The 18,432-nt window shown below is 33.8% G+C and overlaps 2 protein-coding genes and 1 non-coding gene across 3 annotated transcripts; 1 reads left to right on the forward strand and 2 right to left on the reverse strand.

The window, feature by feature from the left end:
• Positions 1–6,310: 6,310 nt before the first annotated feature.
• TRNAF-GAA (transfer RNA phenylalanine (anticodon GAA)) lies at positions 6,311–6,383 on the reverse strand. Its single transcript has one exon. It is a non-coding gene; the product is annotated as a tRNA-Phe (tRNA).
• A 31-nt stretch (positions 6,384–6,414) lies between these two features.
• Positions 6,415–8,299, forward strand: APG8H (Ubiquitin-like superfamily protein). The gene is made up of 5 exons (XM_022289684.2): positions 6,415–6,534; positions 6,666–6,721; positions 7,160–7,212; positions 7,812–7,930; positions 8,047–8,299. The coding sequence occupies exons 1-5, from the start codon at positions 6,495–6,497 to the stop codon at positions 8,133–8,135; spliced, it is 357 nt and encodes a 118-aa protein (XP_022145376.1). The 5' UTR covers positions 6,415–6,494; the 3' UTR covers positions 8,136–8,299.
• Positions 8,300–8,843: 544 nt separating this feature from the next.
• Positions 8,844–14,349, reverse strand: LOC111016965 (RING/U-box superfamily protein). The gene is made up of 7 exons (XM_022292570.2): positions 13,933–14,349; positions 12,677–12,982; positions 12,293–12,501; positions 11,432–11,480; positions 11,234–11,323; positions 11,019–11,081; positions 8,844–10,811 (listed from the first exon to the last, which is right to left on the reverse strand). Exons 1-7 carry the CDS (start codon positions 14,098–14,100, stop codon positions 9,099–9,101), a joined length of 2,598 nt encoding a protein of 865 aa, XP_022148262.1. The 5' UTR covers positions 14,101–14,349; the 3' UTR covers positions 8,844–9,098.
• Between the last annotated feature and the right edge of the window lie 4,083 nt (positions 14,350–18,432).

Consider the following 18,432-nt stretch of genomic DNA (forward strand, 5'->3'; position numbering starts at 1 on the left):
ATTTGAAAATTTTATTATCTTTCGTATTAATTAATTTGTTCTAATAAATTATTTTGATTTTTTTTCCTTTCTACATAGACTTGTTATTCCTTAAAAAATTGTGGTTTTCTAACACTAGTTTCAGCATCCTTGCAAATCATTCCATTACAAATATTTAAAAAAAAAAATCGTAAATTAGTCCTCCACACACCCACAAGTTTTCAATTATTATTCTCCTTATTTTTCTCCAATTATTCCGGTGTTTGTCTTATCTTAGAATTATTTTTGAAGAGAAAATGTCACACTTTTTAAGGTAAATTGTGAATATAATATAAATATGGTAAGATACACTCTTCATTTACATGAAGTTTTTTAATAGGCATTTTTTTCATGGATGAGATTTGAGGAATGATTCTAAATAATCTTTTGAACTCATATAATCCTTAATTGATTAGCATTAAAATATGGTTAAATTGTTGATTGTATCGGTTGATTTGACGAATATATTAATTTAATAATATACTTGCGAGTAAATTTTTCTCTCTTTCTCCCTCCTTTTCCGGCCAATCTCACTGTTGTCGTCGCTCGCTTCAAACCAACTGCGCTCCTTCCCTCAAAAGAATTTCCACGAAGAAGAAGTTCCCTCTTCAAGATCAGGAACATGAGAAAGTTATCCACAAATATATTATTAAATTAACATATTTTCTCTCAACAAGTAAAATTAGCAATTTAGCTACCTCGTTATTTTAACATTAGTCGACAAATGAGCTCAAGGACCATTTAAAACAATTTCTCAAATTTAAAGAACCAAAAGTACCTATTTTAGAACTTCATAAATCAAATAGACACCTAATATTATTTTAATTTTTGTACTCTCAATGTTTATACTTTTAAATAGCCTATTGGTCTCTGTACTTTTAAAAAGTAAACAATTTAATTTCTATTTACAAAATTTTAACACATATTTTAAATACATTGGAAACCCTTTAACATAAATTCTTGACTACACTTTAAGAAATTTTGTGAGTAAAGTGTAAAACATAGAGAATAAAATAGACGTTGAAAATAGAAGACGAAAATTATTATTTAAACTTATAAAATAATAAAAGAAAATGGTGATTTATTTTTTTCGGGGAAAGTGAAATTCAATTCTTTAGTGTAGACGAAAGGGAAAACGCGGCTTGATTTGGTTTTGCTTTTGCCATCAATGGATTGGCTGGCAACGTATAAATTTGTCTTTCTTTTCCAATGCTTACTTATTTGGTCTTCCCAACAACGAGATCTGTGATTCTCTCTATCACATGCCTTTAAAAAATATAATAATAATAATAATAATAATAAACATTTATTTACACTCTCAAAATATCTAATTATGTAATTAGTGCATTAAAAAGAGATTTTTAAAAAGTTATCGAGTCAATCTTTACTAAAATTTTGAAACCATTTGGAGAATGGTTAAAAAAAAAAATTATGTTCAATGGATTACAAATACAACTCCTATACAAAAGCTTAAAATAAAAAACGTTTGGATTAATTTTCTTCTTCTTCGTTTGGTTGAAATTGGTGAATTTTTTTACATCTATTCAATAATAAATTTGGTATGTTATTATTTCGCTAGAATTTGTTCTTTGTGATTTGTTGGAGGATAAAATACCACCTATCACGTGGATTATCGAGAAGAGATGATTGTATCTTTCTTTTTTTACTTCTACTATCGAGCTCATTAGCTTAGCCTCAGTAGGATAGTCTATTCTTACCCAACATATTGTTCTGTGAAGCTTGTTCTACTATAATATGTTTATTCAGACATCCAGATCGAGCTTAGTAGCGGAACTAGTTACAACAGTGTGACAAACTGTGCAATGGCTATAAGGATAAGCTCTCTCTTTCGACGCCTATAAATACGTCATCATTCCTACTCACAGGTAAGCAATTCTGTTTTGAACCGATCTTTAAGTTCGAGCTCTAGACTGACTTAAGTATCGAAGTATTTGTTCATTGCATGCATGTCTCATTGGATAATTCGCTCTGTCAGCTCAGCCAGAAAGCTCGCCATACATGTCAGACCCTCCAAAATTCGAAATAAACATGCTTGGTTTGTTTATAATTTAATTTATGTTTAAATTTGTGGATTTGGGAAGATTTTTACTTTTTTTTTTTAACTCAGATTAAAAGGTCTAACTAAAGTAAAAACTGTCACATTTTTTAAAGTCTAGGATTCATATTCATTATGAAAAAAAAAATTTATAATTAAAATTGATCATTTCCGATTTTTAGGAATAAAATCTAATTTATTATCCCAAACAAAAGTAGATAGGACATTTATTACGATCCCAAAGATTCCAGTGAAATTGAATTTTCCATGAAGATGCAGAGTACCAACAATTAGACGTTGAGACGCATATACTTTAACTATAACTTCAGAGTGACAACCTTTATTAAATGGTGACTAAATCTATTTCCTCTCTTAATCGTAGATTGGAAGCTACCCCACATTTTTGTGACGGGATATTTAAAAAATAATAATAATAACTAAATAAATAAATAAATAAAATCTGACATTTTGTTAATTATATGTATAAAGTAGTCGAGATCTAGAGTGGGAAATGAGAAGTGACGGTGATGTGTGTTGATGGCAATTGGCACGATGGTGATGATCTGTAAAGCTTTTCTTTTGCCGACATGACGACATTCATTTCAATTGAAGCCCTTCAGATCTCCACCGACACAACAATTGCTCTAATTCTCCTATTTTAATAGCATACGTTTTGGGTGATTAGGCCCACTTTTGCAATAATACCATATTTAGCTACATAATTGTAAGATTGTCACATTGTCACGTGATAAAATATTTTGTAAAAATAACACAAATATAAGAGCCTTTATATCAGTAATATAAGTCTATTAAGTATGTGAGTGATATACTTTATCAAGGATACAAAAACTGTGTATCAGTAAGATATTTTATATTTTTGTATTAATGATATAATCCATATAGCAACCAATTTTGACATCTTGATATATTTTTTTTATTTAAAAACTCTACCCACTTTTTAAATTTGTTTAATTTCATATTGGTGAAATTGTATAACTTAGAAGCAAGATAGTGAATTTAATTATCATCGACGAGCATAGTTCAATGATAAATGAGAAATATTTCATCCTTTAAAGTCGAACGATCAAATATCTCTATTTCATATTTGTTGAATTCTTTTTTTAGTATAATATGTGGGGGTAGGAGATCGAACTCACGTTTTGGCCACATTTGTTGAACTTGAAAGAAGGAAAAGGGACATCGAATTTATGGAACAACGACCTGCATCTTGGCGGTGACATATTAATAGGATGGTGGTTCTATACTACTCATGGAGTCAAACCAATAAGTTCAAGTTACCATAAAGACTCATAAATACAATATTAGATCTCATTCTTTTTTTTTAATTAGTGTCATAAATATCAAGGGTGGGGATTTTTTTAGTACAACATGTGGGGTGGGTAATCGAACTCACAACCTCTTGGTTGGTGATATATGTCAATTATCACTAAGCTATACTGGCATATCACGGGTAGAGATTGAATCTCCAACTTCAAAGAAAATAGTTATATGCCTTTACCATTGAGTTAAGTTTACGTTGCAAAATTCATGTTAGGAAAAAAAAAACATTTAAAACATTTAAAAATAACACATCTGGTACCGTTTATACAAATTTCAAATCATGTCGCCTGTTTTAATCGAAATCCAAAATATTTAACTCCTACAAGGAGTTACATGTAATGTGATCAACCGTAAAATTAGAATATCATTAGTTTAAGTATGCAATTCCTCTTTATTGTTTTTAAAAGCCATGAATTAATTATGTGATTTTCCACTATGGGCAAATTAATGAATCTACATTTTTTTTAATCTACCAGCTTTGAATTACAACATATATGAAATAAATGTACTTAAATTGAATGAAGTGAAAGTAACGCTTGTTATAATGAAAAAATGCACATCAATATCATATTGTAGGTATACATGTATATATTATATGTTTTGATGAAGTACAACCTTTCACTAATTAATAATTTTGAACCAAAACGAATATAGCTCAGTGTTAGTTGACATATATCTTCAATCAAGAGATTGTTAGCTCGAATCCCAACCCTAACTATTGTAATAATTTTGAAACATTTGATTAGGTAATAATTATAATTTGAGGCATATTAAATCTTTCATCTAAATCTTAACACATATCACTCAAGATTTTCCGCATCTAGATAGATATTTTTGGGGAAAAAAAAGTGATAAAAACAAACTATGGGTGTAGCAAAAATAAAAATACAAGAAAAGGTTGAATACATACAAAATTATTTCCATGAAAAAAATCATAAATACAAAATTATTTCCATGAAAAAAATCATACAAAATTATGGCTTAAATACTCTTACCATGGCATGTCACACCTTTGCCACATCCTTGGCAAGTGGGTTCACACATTGTCTCTTTGTGAAAAGGATAATACAGAATAAAAAATTGTATACGTTAACTTGTCCTTTACAATTATTAAATTATTTGACAATTATAAGAGAAATAAATGCAAACATAAACATTCTTTTTAAAAAAATAATGAGTTGTCAATTTTTGAATGGTGGTTACGACAATATTTGGTTCTTACCGTTAGGGAGTCAAGTATTTTCTTATGGTTAAATGGGTAAAATCGAGGTGCTACATATCAGTGACCTGTCTAAACAAGTGAGTCGAGTCAAGTAAAGAACCATATATGATCAAGTGCACCAGACTAACTCCTAAACGCATCTAAACATCTCGTACAAAAGACAGCCGACGGGCAGGGTACCTAACACTCTATACCCAAATTGTGATACGTCTAGAAGGACCATTCAAGATGTCGTAAATGCCCTCGATTTGCAGGACCAAAGGGAGGAAGAAGATGCTGATGCGGTCCCCACGATTTGGAGGAGCTTCGACATACCACTCCCTTGTGTCCGCCCCATACAAGAAAACTCCTCCTCTCCCTCCTCTCTCTCTCTATAATGAAAAGTGAAAGCCTAATGAATTGGTAAGTCGTCTTTTCCTACACAACTTTTTGTAACGATTTGACATACACTCTCAAGTAGACTCTCACTCTTGAGATTACTACCCTCTCGTTCTTTATGGTTCATATACCAATTCGCTCTCAACTTAAGTTCTAACTTAAACATCATGATACATTCGACAGAGCACCGCATCGATGCTAGATTTATTGTGTAGACAACGAGAGTTTGAAGACAGAGACTTACGTGGGACACCGATGTGCACCTATGTGAATACATCTAAAAATCAGCATCTAACATATATAGAACAATAAATAATAAATTAATATAGAGATAGAAAACATGAACGAACAGTGCTTTGATATATAGATGCCCTTTCATTTATAAAATAATGGATAGGGAGGAGAGTCACATGGCCTCTAATTGTCAAGGTATTTATCTCATTTAATAATAGTAAGAAGAATACAAAAATACCTATCAAATCCAGTTGGTTAAAACAACAAGACAAGGGTAGAATTGTCATTTTGCTTGGAACTGAAAATATTTGATGAAAACTGAGAAGAAAAAAATGTAATGAAGCCTAGGAGTGGGGTCTTAAAAAGGCTTCCCTGCCCCGGTCCCAGCCCCCTATTTAAATTTTGCATTTCCACAAATTTTATGCTTTTTTTATAAAAAAAAAATTATAAATTAAACGTTAATTTCACATAGTAAGTCTGCAATGGTTAAATTCTCATTTGACAAATGAAAATTTGTTAATTTTCTTAAAAATATCTCAAAATTCATCAGGAAAAAAATTCAACCATGAAAAAGAAATTAAACATATCTTAAAAAAAGAAGAAGAAATGAGATGCTAGGGAGAATGAGAAACATATTCTCCGTCCTCGTCCCCATTTAAACAATGAGACAATGTTCCACATTCTTGCTGCAAAGGGAGGAGCTGAAATGGAGATTCCCATGGAGCCCATACTCATGGCGAAAAGTAACATCCCGACACTCTTTTAATAAAAGGGTAGAACTGTCATTTCGCACGAAGCAAAAAAAAAACTTGTGAAAACTGAAAAGACCAAAATGTGGTGAGAGTTGACATCTGACGCTATTCTAAGAAAAGGGTAGAATTTCCTTAAGCAAAAAAAAAGAAAAGAAAAGGGTAGAATTGTTATTTCGCACGACGCTGAAAAATATTTGGTGAAAACTAAAAAGACAAAAATGGGCTCATCGTAGATGCCTGACGCTCTCAAAAGAAAGGGGGTAAAATTGTCCAAAGCTGAAAAATATTTGATGAGAAAAACACAAAAGATGCGGTGAGCGTGGATCGAACACGCGACCTTCAGATCTTCAGTCTGACGCTCTCCCAACTGAGCTATCCCCGCTTGATGATAATTATAAACAAATAATTTATTATATTATTTAAATTTACCTCCTCATTTCCCCAATATACTTCCATTTCAATCCATTTGGACGGCGTCGGAAAGAGAGCGCTAATGGGGAAATCCAAATCCTTCAAGAATGAGTTTACCTACGGTATGATTTTACTTTCTGGCTTGAAATTGGAGATGATTTTCGTTCTTTTTCATTCAAATTTTTCTTTTGTTTGATGTTTTTCGAGATCCGTGTTTAATTATTGCGTTGAATTTTTTAATTTTTTTTAATAGAGCAACGATTTGAGGAGGCGTTCGAAATCCTGGCCAAGTATCCTGATCGAGTCCCCGTAAGTTGAAAATTTCTCATCATATGTATCTTTGATTAGAGAATATTCGGTTCTTGGTGGATCTGTTTTGAATTTTGTCAAGAAAAGAAATTATATCAGATCTTGGTAAATTTGCGGATTAAGTCGATATTTAATGTCGGTCGTTAAGGTGTTGAATTCTTGGCATTAAGAAATCTCTGCAGAATAGTTCGCAGAATTTGGCATGAAGGATCTTCCTGAAATAAATTCTCTCGGGAAATGAAAAACTGTCGTTATAAGATGATATATTCACTATCTTTGTTCCTAAAATTCACTATCATGGAAAATAATATGCTGGCTCAATTATGTAATATTCTTAATGCTATTGAGGTGTAAATGTTAGATAGATATTCATTGCCTCCAAAATCTATGAAGGCAGGTTTGATGGGCTTTCTTCTAATATTGTGAGCATAATTGCAGGTAATTGTTGAGAGATATGACAAATGTGAACTTCCTGAGATGGAAAAGAAGAAGTGAGTTCTTCCGCTTGTCTGACCTTCCTCAATGTCTCAATTTTACCATTTTGATTTACGATCTCTGGAGATCAAATGAATGAAAATAGATATTATCACCTTAGCATAACACTCTTTGATTTCTTGATTGGTGAAGTTTGTTTCTGTTTGGCAATAGTTTTCTGGCTACCTATCATATGACTCGCCAAAGTTTTCCATTTTATTTATTTATCGGTGTTATTTGTTTCTAGAAGTTGAATTATGTTTGTGTTTATAGAACATTTTGGCTTCCAAAGTTTTCTCCCCTAGTAAGTTGTTACACGTTTGATTCGATTTCTCTGTCGACCGTGGGATCTCTGCAGGTATATTATTAACACCATTTGGCCTGTGGTGTTAAAAGCTTTAATAGGCTTTGTATTGCTTGTAAACCACTTGAGAAGCGAATCAAAGTATTGCATAAACTATATAGGATGTCATATTCAGATAGTAAGAATCAGATGCCACATCTCGCCTAGGTTTATATTCTGAAGCCAGTTGCGATCGTGACATTAACAATACATTTCGTGTCGATACAGATTTGCTCTTTGTTGAATGGCTTGTTTTTTTCTTATTGATTAAAGGTATCTCATTCCTCGAGACATGTCTGTGGGCCAATTCATCCATGTTTTGAGCAACAGGCTTCATCTAGCACCTGGAAAAGCTCTCTTTGTGTTTGTAAAGAATACTTTGCCTCAAACAGGTAGAGTAGTTGCATTTGAGCTGATGAACCTCAATTTTCTTACGAGCGTTCTCGTTCAACAAGTATTTTCAATGCGAATTACTAACATGCTATATAATTGAATTCAAATTTTGCAGCCAGCTTAATGAGTTCAGTGTACGAGTCATACAAGGACGACGATGGCTTTCTATACATGTGTTACAGCACAGAAAAGACCTTCGGCTAGCCTGTGATTTTTAGATTTGTGAATGCTGAAGTTGTATATTTCTGCTCCTCCTGGTGTCAATATATTCCATGAACAAATTTGTTTTTACCAAGTGGACATTACATAAATAATGTGTAAATCATCCTTCATATATAAATAACGTGAAGCCATTTTATTTTAACAAAGATCTGTATGAATTGTTTCTATCACTCTAGAGAAAAGAAAAGAGAGATATTTAAGTAAGGTGTGTTTTGGGAGTGATTTTGTTATGGTCAAAATTACTTTTTGTTTTTGTCAAAATCACTTTCATTTTCTATTGATCATGTTTGACAAATTAAAAAATTGATCTTAGAAAAGTCACTTGTATGATTTAAATGGTGATATTAGAAAATCAATTATATTTAGATCTCTTTTTTCAAAATCACTAATTCTATCATCACTCTTAAACACACTCTTGATGCAAAAGAATTAAGATCATCAAATCAAGTTGGAAGTTTATAATCATTTAAACAGTTTATAGATGTTCTCATAAAATTTATGACATATTCGTTTCTTCCTGATAAGATGCAAACCGAATGATGCACCCCTTTTTTTCTATGAACACGAAATTTATTGATATGAGAATTCTGGCAACAAAAATGTTTAATTCCAAAGAATTGTAGCATAAAATAGAGCTTTGCAGATGAAACGAAAATTCCTGTGCAAATCAAGAAGTGAAATACACTCGAGTGAGGTCTAAATATCAGAAATTTCTTCATGCTCCAACCTCAAACAAAAGGAACATATTATATATCCACACTATTTGATATCAAAGTGATAACTCAAAATATGAAGCATGCCAAATTACAGACAGCTTAATACCAATGCAAACAAAATTCACCATCCTTCAACCCATCTGGCCGGATGTATAGATCCGGTCGCCAGTTCGATCGTATTCTGTTGCTTCTATATCCACAAAATGTTACACCATTTACCCGATTCATGCTATGAGAAGAGCTTTTGAGCACCGTTTCGCCAGACGCCACGGACAGGCACCCCACCCCCAGAATTGTTGTCATCTATTCTTTCTACTGGATCTGGGTCTGAAGCGGGATTGGGGTTTTTTAAGTCTAAAAGAGCAGCAACCGAACCATCGCCTAAGCGAACTCTATGGAACTTGGAGGTTTTCTTTTTCTGCTTACTCCCCCCACCCCCATCCCCGGTGTTGTTTTGGTTTGATAGACCAGTGGACGGTTGACTGTTCTGGCCTCCCGTCCCACCTTGCTGCTCATCAGATGATAACTTTGATTTTCCTTTCGCAGCACGGTATTCACCCTTTGATAATACCTCCACCTCTTCCTCTGAAGGCATGAAATTTGACTGCAGTTCCCGAACGCTACTCAAGATACTATCTGCTAATTTATCCTTGGAACTAGTGTCTTTAGCATCTATATACTTCCCTTTACCTTTCTTTCCCTTGCTCTTGTCTTTGATTTGAATACCATCTTGAGCCCTACCATTTTCTTGGATCACATCTTTTTGTAAACTAGCATTATAGGTCTCCACAAGTTCTTTCTGTTTCTGAGCATCAGGACAGAGCCTAGCAAGCTCAAGGACAAGATGTGACAAACCAAATTGTTGCACACAATCAAGATACATTTGCGTCTCAATCAGACCCTGACGATATTGTGCAGATATATCTTTAAAAACGGCATATCTATCTTGGTCGAAATCGAGAGCAGCACGTATCTTTTCAACTAGAGATTTGTTTGCTGTTTGGACATCTTCCACGTTCAGTGAACTCTGGCTACTTGAGGGCGCCTTCCGTGCCTGTGCTGCAGAAACTGGAGGGAAATCATTAACTGAGGGTTCGGCATAGGCAATGTCGGTAAGACTAGGGGCAGAAGCAGAGTGGCTGATCCGACTGCTACTACCTAATCCACTCGAAGAACTAGATCGACCCTTCCCCTGCACTTGAGCAGCATTTGAGTATCCAGAGACTGAAGGGCCATTACTGATAGTGACAACACCCTTAGTTTGCCCAGAGCTGCTTGATCCACTCGAAGAACTAGATAGAGCCTTCCCATGCATCTGAGCAGAATTCGAGTATCCTGAGACTGAAGGGCCATTACTGATAGTGACAACACCTTTAGCCTGCCCAGAACTGCTTGATGCTGCATGATTAACATTTATTGCAGGCCAAGCTTGAGATGAGTTATTTGATGGTAGCACAGGGGCACGACCTGATTTTGGCCAACCTTGAGCAGAATTCAGAACAGTCACTTTCCTCTGGCGGCGAAGATGAGCTGCCATACTGTTATTTTGCGAAGCATCTTTGTCATGCATGGGCTTCGGATGGCTGCTGCTAGGTGCTGTTGAAAGGGGAGGAAAGGATGATTGCTCCAATTGTGAATTCCTAGAGTGACCCAAGGCTTGAAGGTATCTAGAAGCTGATTCAGGATCTGTTGTTGCCAATGATTCAAATGGTTCAATTAAGGGATCAATGTTGCTTATATTTCCCTGATCCGAGGCTACTTGTCCACTAGAAAATGATGATGAAGGCAGTGGGTCATGATTGGTGTCATCAGCATTGCCTGTTTCAAAACTTGCTTGTATGGCTAAAGAAAGTAGGTCATCAGAGGAATCCCGACGAAATGTCCGTCTACCACGGCGATTATCTTGCTCATTACTTCTTCGATACCGAAAACTGGTTGGTATCTAGAAAAAAGTAAAGTAATTGAGAAATAGTGCATGAAAGGGAATCGAGAAACATAAGTGAAATATTACTACGTTCTCTTCTCTCTTTCCTGTTTTCTATTCTAGGAACATGCAAGCATAAAAAATGACATGGCCAACCCCCACCCCCACCCCCCAACACAAATTACATTTCTTAAAGACTATAATAGGGAGAGCAGTAGTACATACCTGCAAAGCAGCGTTTCGCTTTGATCGAGATAGCTTGCCACCATGTTCAATAGTATTATGCCTCTGAAAAAGAACAATTTGACATCAAGAAACAACGCACTGTGATGGATATAGCCTAGAACCTTAAAAACTTGAAAGAAGTGAGCAAAAACAAAATAGAAAGCACTTAACTATATACACACATACAAAATACTTGATCAAATCTTCTAAGTTACCTTCATTTCTCCTTCAGATTGGAAGACTATAAACTTTTTAGCAAGGCAGGCTTCATCTTCACAAAGAAAATGGGCTTGTCGGAAATGGATCTGTAGTGAAAAATAATTCCACTGCCATTAGATACATTCTCAACTCAAAACAGTGATTAAAAAGACAGTACTTCATCGTTGAAAGGGGGTATGGGTATTACAACTTGCCTCTAGGTCATCATAATTCTTATAGTATTCATACTGTCCAGGATGAAGCCTGCAACCCAAGAAAAAGAATAAAACATTTATAAGAAAAGGAAAACAAATTTTAATCTCACTAAGTTAACAATTATAAAGAATGATAGAGGTCTAATCAGTTTGGTACAATTCTATTATCTTATCCAAGTTATTGGAAGCTTTGATTAGCTGAAGCAGAAGAGTAAACCAAACCACCAGATCTGAAAATTTGAAACAGACAGAACTGATTGGTTCAGTTATTTGAATCCATTTTCTTTTATCATTCTGTGAGGTATCAACCCCTCACAAGATGTTTTACTTCTTAGAAAAGAGCCCGTAGGCATTACAAAACCAACAAAAGAGCCCTTAGGCAATCAGAAACAGACCCACCAATCCGAGAGGGTGGGTATTCTCTCCCAACAAACTCAAAAGCTGCAAAAGCACAAAAGTCTAGAATGATCCTTCCCCCCTTACATTCTCTGGCCTTATAGACAACGGCCCATTCCCTACATCTCTCCACTCGTCCCCTCTTCTCTCTCTTGGCCGTTATGGCCATCTCCCTCTACAATTACCCCTTTACCCTTTCTACTATATGTCTTAATGATTGGGGGTCTAACACATTCTAAAACACCTATTTTCGTGATATTTACTAACAGAAATGAAGTATATGGAAAGTTAATAGAAATTGAGTTATAACTAAATGAGTTTCTAAGTCAATGAAGAAAATGGATTGAAAATTCTTCACATAAAAAACCAGATGAAACCATTTTGGTGTAGTTCAGTTTGCTTAGGACAAACAATTTGGTTTAAATTAATACACCCCAATCACAAATCAAAACAGGTTTACTTTACCTTTGGCATATATGACATGTATAATGCTCAGTTGACATATGGGTATACAGCTCATTATCTCCGTAAAAAGGAGTTCTGCAAAATTCACACATAGGATGCCCTGTGAAACCACCTCTCTCACTCTCACTTCCGTCCACCTCAGAGTCACCAGTGTTTATATGCTGATTCAACTGTGCTCTACTATATAGCTTTTGTTCACAAATAAAAATCTGAGACACACTAATAAAGCTAATCAGTACCATGGTTGCAATCAATCAAAGAAAATGTCAGATACACCCTGGTCCACACTAATAATTAGTTATTGTAACAATCTACTAAGAACCTGCTATGAATTTCAATGTCCAGCCTACCACTAAGTATATTCAAACAGAATGACAAGCATACCTTCCTTCCTTCCAAACAAAGACTGCACATAAACAACTTATGTCGATGAAACAAATGACCCTTTAACTGCTCGATGTTCCGAAATTTTCCTCGCCGCTTTGGTCCATCATTTGGTTGATCTTCACCTATCTTATCACAGACGCTGCATGACAGCCTGCACATTGCTTTTATCATCTTGTAGTGGTCAACATCATCGAAAAATGCTTGTGTGTCTTCATGATACCAATAGGATCCAGCTCGGCCTTCCCTTGGCTCAGAAGGAAAGACTGTAAAGTCATTAATCGTCCTTGTATAATCTCCTAAGGCCTGCAGCATAAACCAACATGAACGAAACAGTCATCAATCTCCATCAAGTAATGTTTGAAGAAGCACCAAATAGATTTCAACCCTGTTATAACAACTGAAAGTTCTTGCTTGTCTCTTTATTTGGGGGTGTTTAAGTATCAAGGATTGTAACAAATCCGGATAATGGAGTTACAAAGGTGTGGCTGGAGCAAGTATTGTGTTTTTTGAATTGTGCTTTCAGCAGCTATCTAGCATTTGGTGCATTAGGACAAAGAATTTTTCTCTTACGAACATACAGGACAACCTTAAATTTTTTAAGTTCATTTGTTTCTCTAAGGGGTGGCTTCCTTTCATCTCCACAATCCTAATTTCAGCTAGTCAGCTGGAAATATTAATCACAAAAAATAAGAAAACGGGTAAGGCTGAAAGCCTGTAACCAATAATTATGATTGTAGCTGGGAAAATGTCCAACCAGTGTTATGGACACCAACTATGAACATATATGATCATAATAGAATATAAACGTTAATGAGAGATCAAGCTAAGTACACAAACTTTCCTTTCCTCGACCTTATTGATGCACAGTTGCCACCACTCGTGGTGTCTTGGCCAACTGTTCAGATAACAGTTTTCTGTTATCATTTCATTTTTCTTTTTTGAAAAATGTGATTGCATCAATATAAATACTTGAAGTACATAAAATTTATGAATAATCAGGCATTACAAGTGCGCACGATATCCCGTTGGTGTAAGTATGACAATCCAAATCGAACAGAAACAGAAAGTTATTCATAATTTCCAAAAATTTAAATGAAACGAGGAACCATAAAGAATTCGAATACAACTAGAGCAGCAGAACACTTGGGAAAAAACCAAATTGCATATGAAAGAAAAACAAAGGCCAGAATTCCACAATTAAATATCTCCAAAGATTGAATGGGATCGCAAAACAGGGATAGCTGCACCCTCACCTTAGTGACGAACACGACGGCGGACTCCGACTTGCAGATGCAACAGCGGCGATCACCGCAAATGAATCGAAGTCGAGCAACACAGGTGGAGCAGACATCCCGATGCCCACAAGAACCATAGGCAACCCATTCCAAAGTATCGGCACACACAGCACAGCTATCGTCCATTCCTGTCTTCTTCTCAACGATTCCGGGACGGAGAAAAATTCAATTTGATCCTAGAGGTAGAGGGCAATTCAGCAATGAAGAATCTCGGACTCGAAGAACCAGAAATTATATCAGATTAAGGTTGAAAAGGCGAATAATCAGAGAATTCCCAATGCCTAGGGTTTGAGAAATGAAGCACGAGACGGATTCCCAATTTCCCAGAGAGTTCTTAAAAGCGAAGAAGGATTCGGAAAGCCGCGAGGAAAATCACTCCACCCACAATTTTATTTTATTTTTATTTATTGTTTTTTCCAACAATTCCAATTTACTACGGAAAATGTAATTCGTTATTGGTTAAATCCAACGTTGTTATTGGGCTCAGGTTCGCTACAAAATAAAGCCCAAGCCCAATTATTTACAACTCTCTGTACGACAACATTATTCAACTGTTTCTAGCTTTTTTTTTCTCTTTTTCTTTTTGGTAGAATAACTGTTTTTTAGGAATTTGAATATTTACCTGTTTTATAAAATATTGGCATAGAGATAACAAAAAATTCAAATACTGACAAATTATGACTATTCTACCGTCTATGTTCCTATTTTTTTTATATAATATGTGGAGTGTCGAACTTATAACCTTTTTATTTGAGACATATATTAATTACCGTTGAGTTATGTTCAGTTTTATAATATAGTTTTACTTGTATATAAGTGATGGTAAAATTCATTTTTTACGTTTATGAAAAAAACCAGGGTTGGGTTAAATGTTGATGCGAAAATGGGAAAAATAATTAATAAAAATTGATTTGTAAGATTTGTATTCAACAAATTTTTAAAATACGGAATTGGTTGACAAGCCACAAGCGCAGCCTTTTTTTACTAGAAGAGAACCGTCGCCGGCAGTCGAGTGACTTGTGACCCACGTTTGTCGGTTCATCGCCGGGCCCACCCTGTCATCATAAAATCCCTATCTCTTTCTATTATTTTGACACGTGTTCTTCTGCTAAGTCTTATATTATTTTAAATGTTAAATTATGAAAAATACTAACAAATTTTGCTCTAATTTCAACAGTACCCCCATCCTTTCGAACGTTTTAATAACACCTTTGACATTTTATCAACGTTTCAAAAAAATATTCAGTGAGCAAATATTTGTTGATAATTTCAATAGAATCTGAAATGATGTGATAAATAAATGATATTGCAACAAATTTAACCTTTAACGTGGTCAATTATACGTCTGTCATTGTTTCTATTCGTAAATTTTTTTTTTTACCATTGTTAAAGGTAAAATTTATTGTAGTACTAGCTATAATGATTATCGACAAGCTTTTATTAATTATCACATCGTTCTAAATTTTGTTATGTCAATTTTTCGTTCAATATATTAACGAATGTTTACCACAAGGGTATTTTTTGAAACACATTTATAAAAAGTTAGAGGTATAGTCTTGAAAATTTTCAAATGATAAGTATATTTTTTGTAATTTTGTCAAATTTAAAAGAGAATTTCTTATTTAGGAAAAAAAAACATATTGAAATATTTATGACAAATCAAAGTAATATTGAAACTTTTGAAATGACAGGAGGAAGTAGTTCTTAAGGTAAGAGACAAAAGTTGATGGGTATTTCTGTATTTTTTTCTTGAAAAGAAGTATTTTTGTAATGTTACCTATTTTAAAAGAGAACTTTTAAGGACGGTAATAAATAACGTAAAATCAATGCTGAAGAAAAGACTAAGCTGAATATTAGTTGACAGTAAAGTCCATTCTATTAACTTTCTTAAAATATTTAGCGGTTATTATTATTTTTAATTTAGAGATTCAATTGTCCGCCTTCACTTTGTGATACTAGAAAAAAGGTAAAACAATTAATAGTTTCATTATCGACATAAGTGTAACTCAATTGGTAAATACGCCAAAGTGAGTATAGTTTAGTGGTAATTGAAAAAAATGATATATATCTCCAACCAAGAGATTATTTTTTATTTTGGTTCATTTACTTTAAAACGTCTATTTTAGTCCTATACTTGTGGTCATTATACTTTCAAAGCATCTATCTTTATTATTGTACTCTAAAAAGTGACTTTTTTCCCTTCATTTTATTTTATTTTTCTTTTTTTAATCAAAATTTCACGACCACACTACACACAATAAAATTTATTGAGATGTAAATTTGTACTCAAGAGTTTTCAATATGTATAGAATTTGTGTCTACATTTTGCAAATGGAAATCAAAATTGTCACTTTTTAAAAGTATGTGGATCAAAATAGGCATTTTGAAAGTAAAGTACCGGGATCAAAATAGTAATTAAACTTATTTCTTTTTCTTGAGTACAACAAGAAGTGGAGGTAGAGATATTCGAACTCACGATCTTTTGATACAGATATCATTTACCGTAAAGTTTTTTTTTTCTTTTTGACAATACCGTCGAGTTAAGCTTAGGTTGGCTAAACTTATTTTTTTTAGTTTAGGTTTTATCACGATAAAAACTAAGATAAATTTCACCCCTAGACCGTAACATAAATTTAATATATATTTTTGAAAAATGACAATTATTTATTTATTAAATATAGCATGAGTTTGATTTCTACTGGTGTTTTACAATACATAGAGTTTTGCTTTATACTTGAAAAAAAAGACTCGACTTTAACAGTAATTATACTATTTTTAAAATTTTAAACTTTATACTTGTCACGCATCAAGTCCACTATTCCACCCTTAATGATCCGACATTCCCCTTCATCCCCACACTAGATATGAGGGACCTTGGAATCATGTAAATATGACTAAGAAAAGACCTCAAAAGAATTTGACAGTAACTATCTATATTAAGAAAGTGTAGCTTCCTTGTCGATAGCTTAACTATAAGAAATATTGGATGTTGAATTTTGTTGGAGGTGATTTATCACCAGCTATGTGTCGACATATGATACGACCAACAGTGATGAATAAGTATGAAGATTCATACGTGGAAGTAACTATACTTCGGAGCTCTTCAAGAGGCCGAGCTAAACTATTGGAGACAGTCGCAAGTTATGAATAAGACGAGCCGACCTTCGTATCATACCTCGACTGCCTGAGAAATCAGCCGAGCCGAACTCAAACCTTTACATCAAACGCTTGAGTTATTAGCCGATCTGATCAAAATATACTTCTGCAAGAATCTTATTCCGACACAATCCACGACAACAAGCCACAATCCTCGGGCTATCAGAGAGCTATTGGAAACTTGTCGGAAGCTCCGTCTATAAATAAAGACCTCCCGCGTTATTTTCAAGTATGTGAAAATGTATTCTCTCTTGAATATAGATCGGCCAACTACTGATTTAAGCGTTGAAGTGCTTACTCTCTTTTACAGGTCCTCTACTTGCTAGAATGTCAGCTCGTCTGAAGAGTCAGTCTAACCTGGTCGAGCTAAGCTTCAATACTTTGTCAAAATTGTGATCAAACAAGTTTTAACATAGGATCTCCTATTCTAATACTATTTAAAAAATGATTAAATCATCAATTAACCCAAAAACTTAAACTTATGGGTTAGAGTGAATTTAATTGTTTATAGGATATTAAACACTTTTTCGAGTATTTTTTTTCCAAAGCAGCGCTATTAAAAAAATTTCTCTCTAATCTTCCTTCCAACCAAATCGTTTTCAATTCATTGGGGAATATCCACCCCCATATGGAATTGTAAATACTAAAAAAAAAAAAAAAAAAAAAACTTACTTCTTATTTCAGTGATACTTAATAATTTTCATACAATTATGTACCTTTTTAGGTATGTGAGTCCCTTATTCACCACACTAAAACTCTCAAATAAATTTAGCACAATTTCAAAGAAAAGTTAAAATCGAATTACTTAGTTAATCGAAAATCAAGATAGGTAAGAAGACTTAGTTGCTCAATGTTGAACACTCTATAAGAAATATTGATCAAAACCAAACTTAAATGTTCCAACCTGTAACTTATATCAAGAATTGCAAGCAAAAAGAGCTTCAAATCACTAGTCACTAACTTAAAAGAAATAGCTCAAAAGCACCCCATTCATTTAGTTCAAACTAATCTCCCTGATAAGCTTATACATGACCTACCAATTAAAAAATATATATAATTGAAAACAAGTATTAATTCTAATGGAAATAATACTAAGGCAGAACCCTTAATACTATGGCTTAATTGGACAAACCCTAGTCAAAATAAAAATAAAATAGTAATATTCAAACATAAATTATGACACTAATTTGAATTTAACGAACAAAGTGAAACATCCCTAATATTCCAAAGTATCCAAAAGTAGAATGGTAAATTAATACCAACTCACAACTTCTTGATTAGAGATATATATCCATTATCGCT

This window comes from Momordica charantia (genome assembly GCF_013281855.1).
Source record: "Momordica charantia cultivar OHB3-1 chromosome 9 unlocalized genomic scaffold, Mcharantia_2.0 BLBB01000009.1, whole genome shotgun sequence".
NCBI classification, from domain to species: domain Eukaryota; kingdom Viridiplantae; phylum Streptophyta; class Magnoliopsida; order Cucurbitales; family Cucurbitaceae; genus Momordica; species Momordica charantia.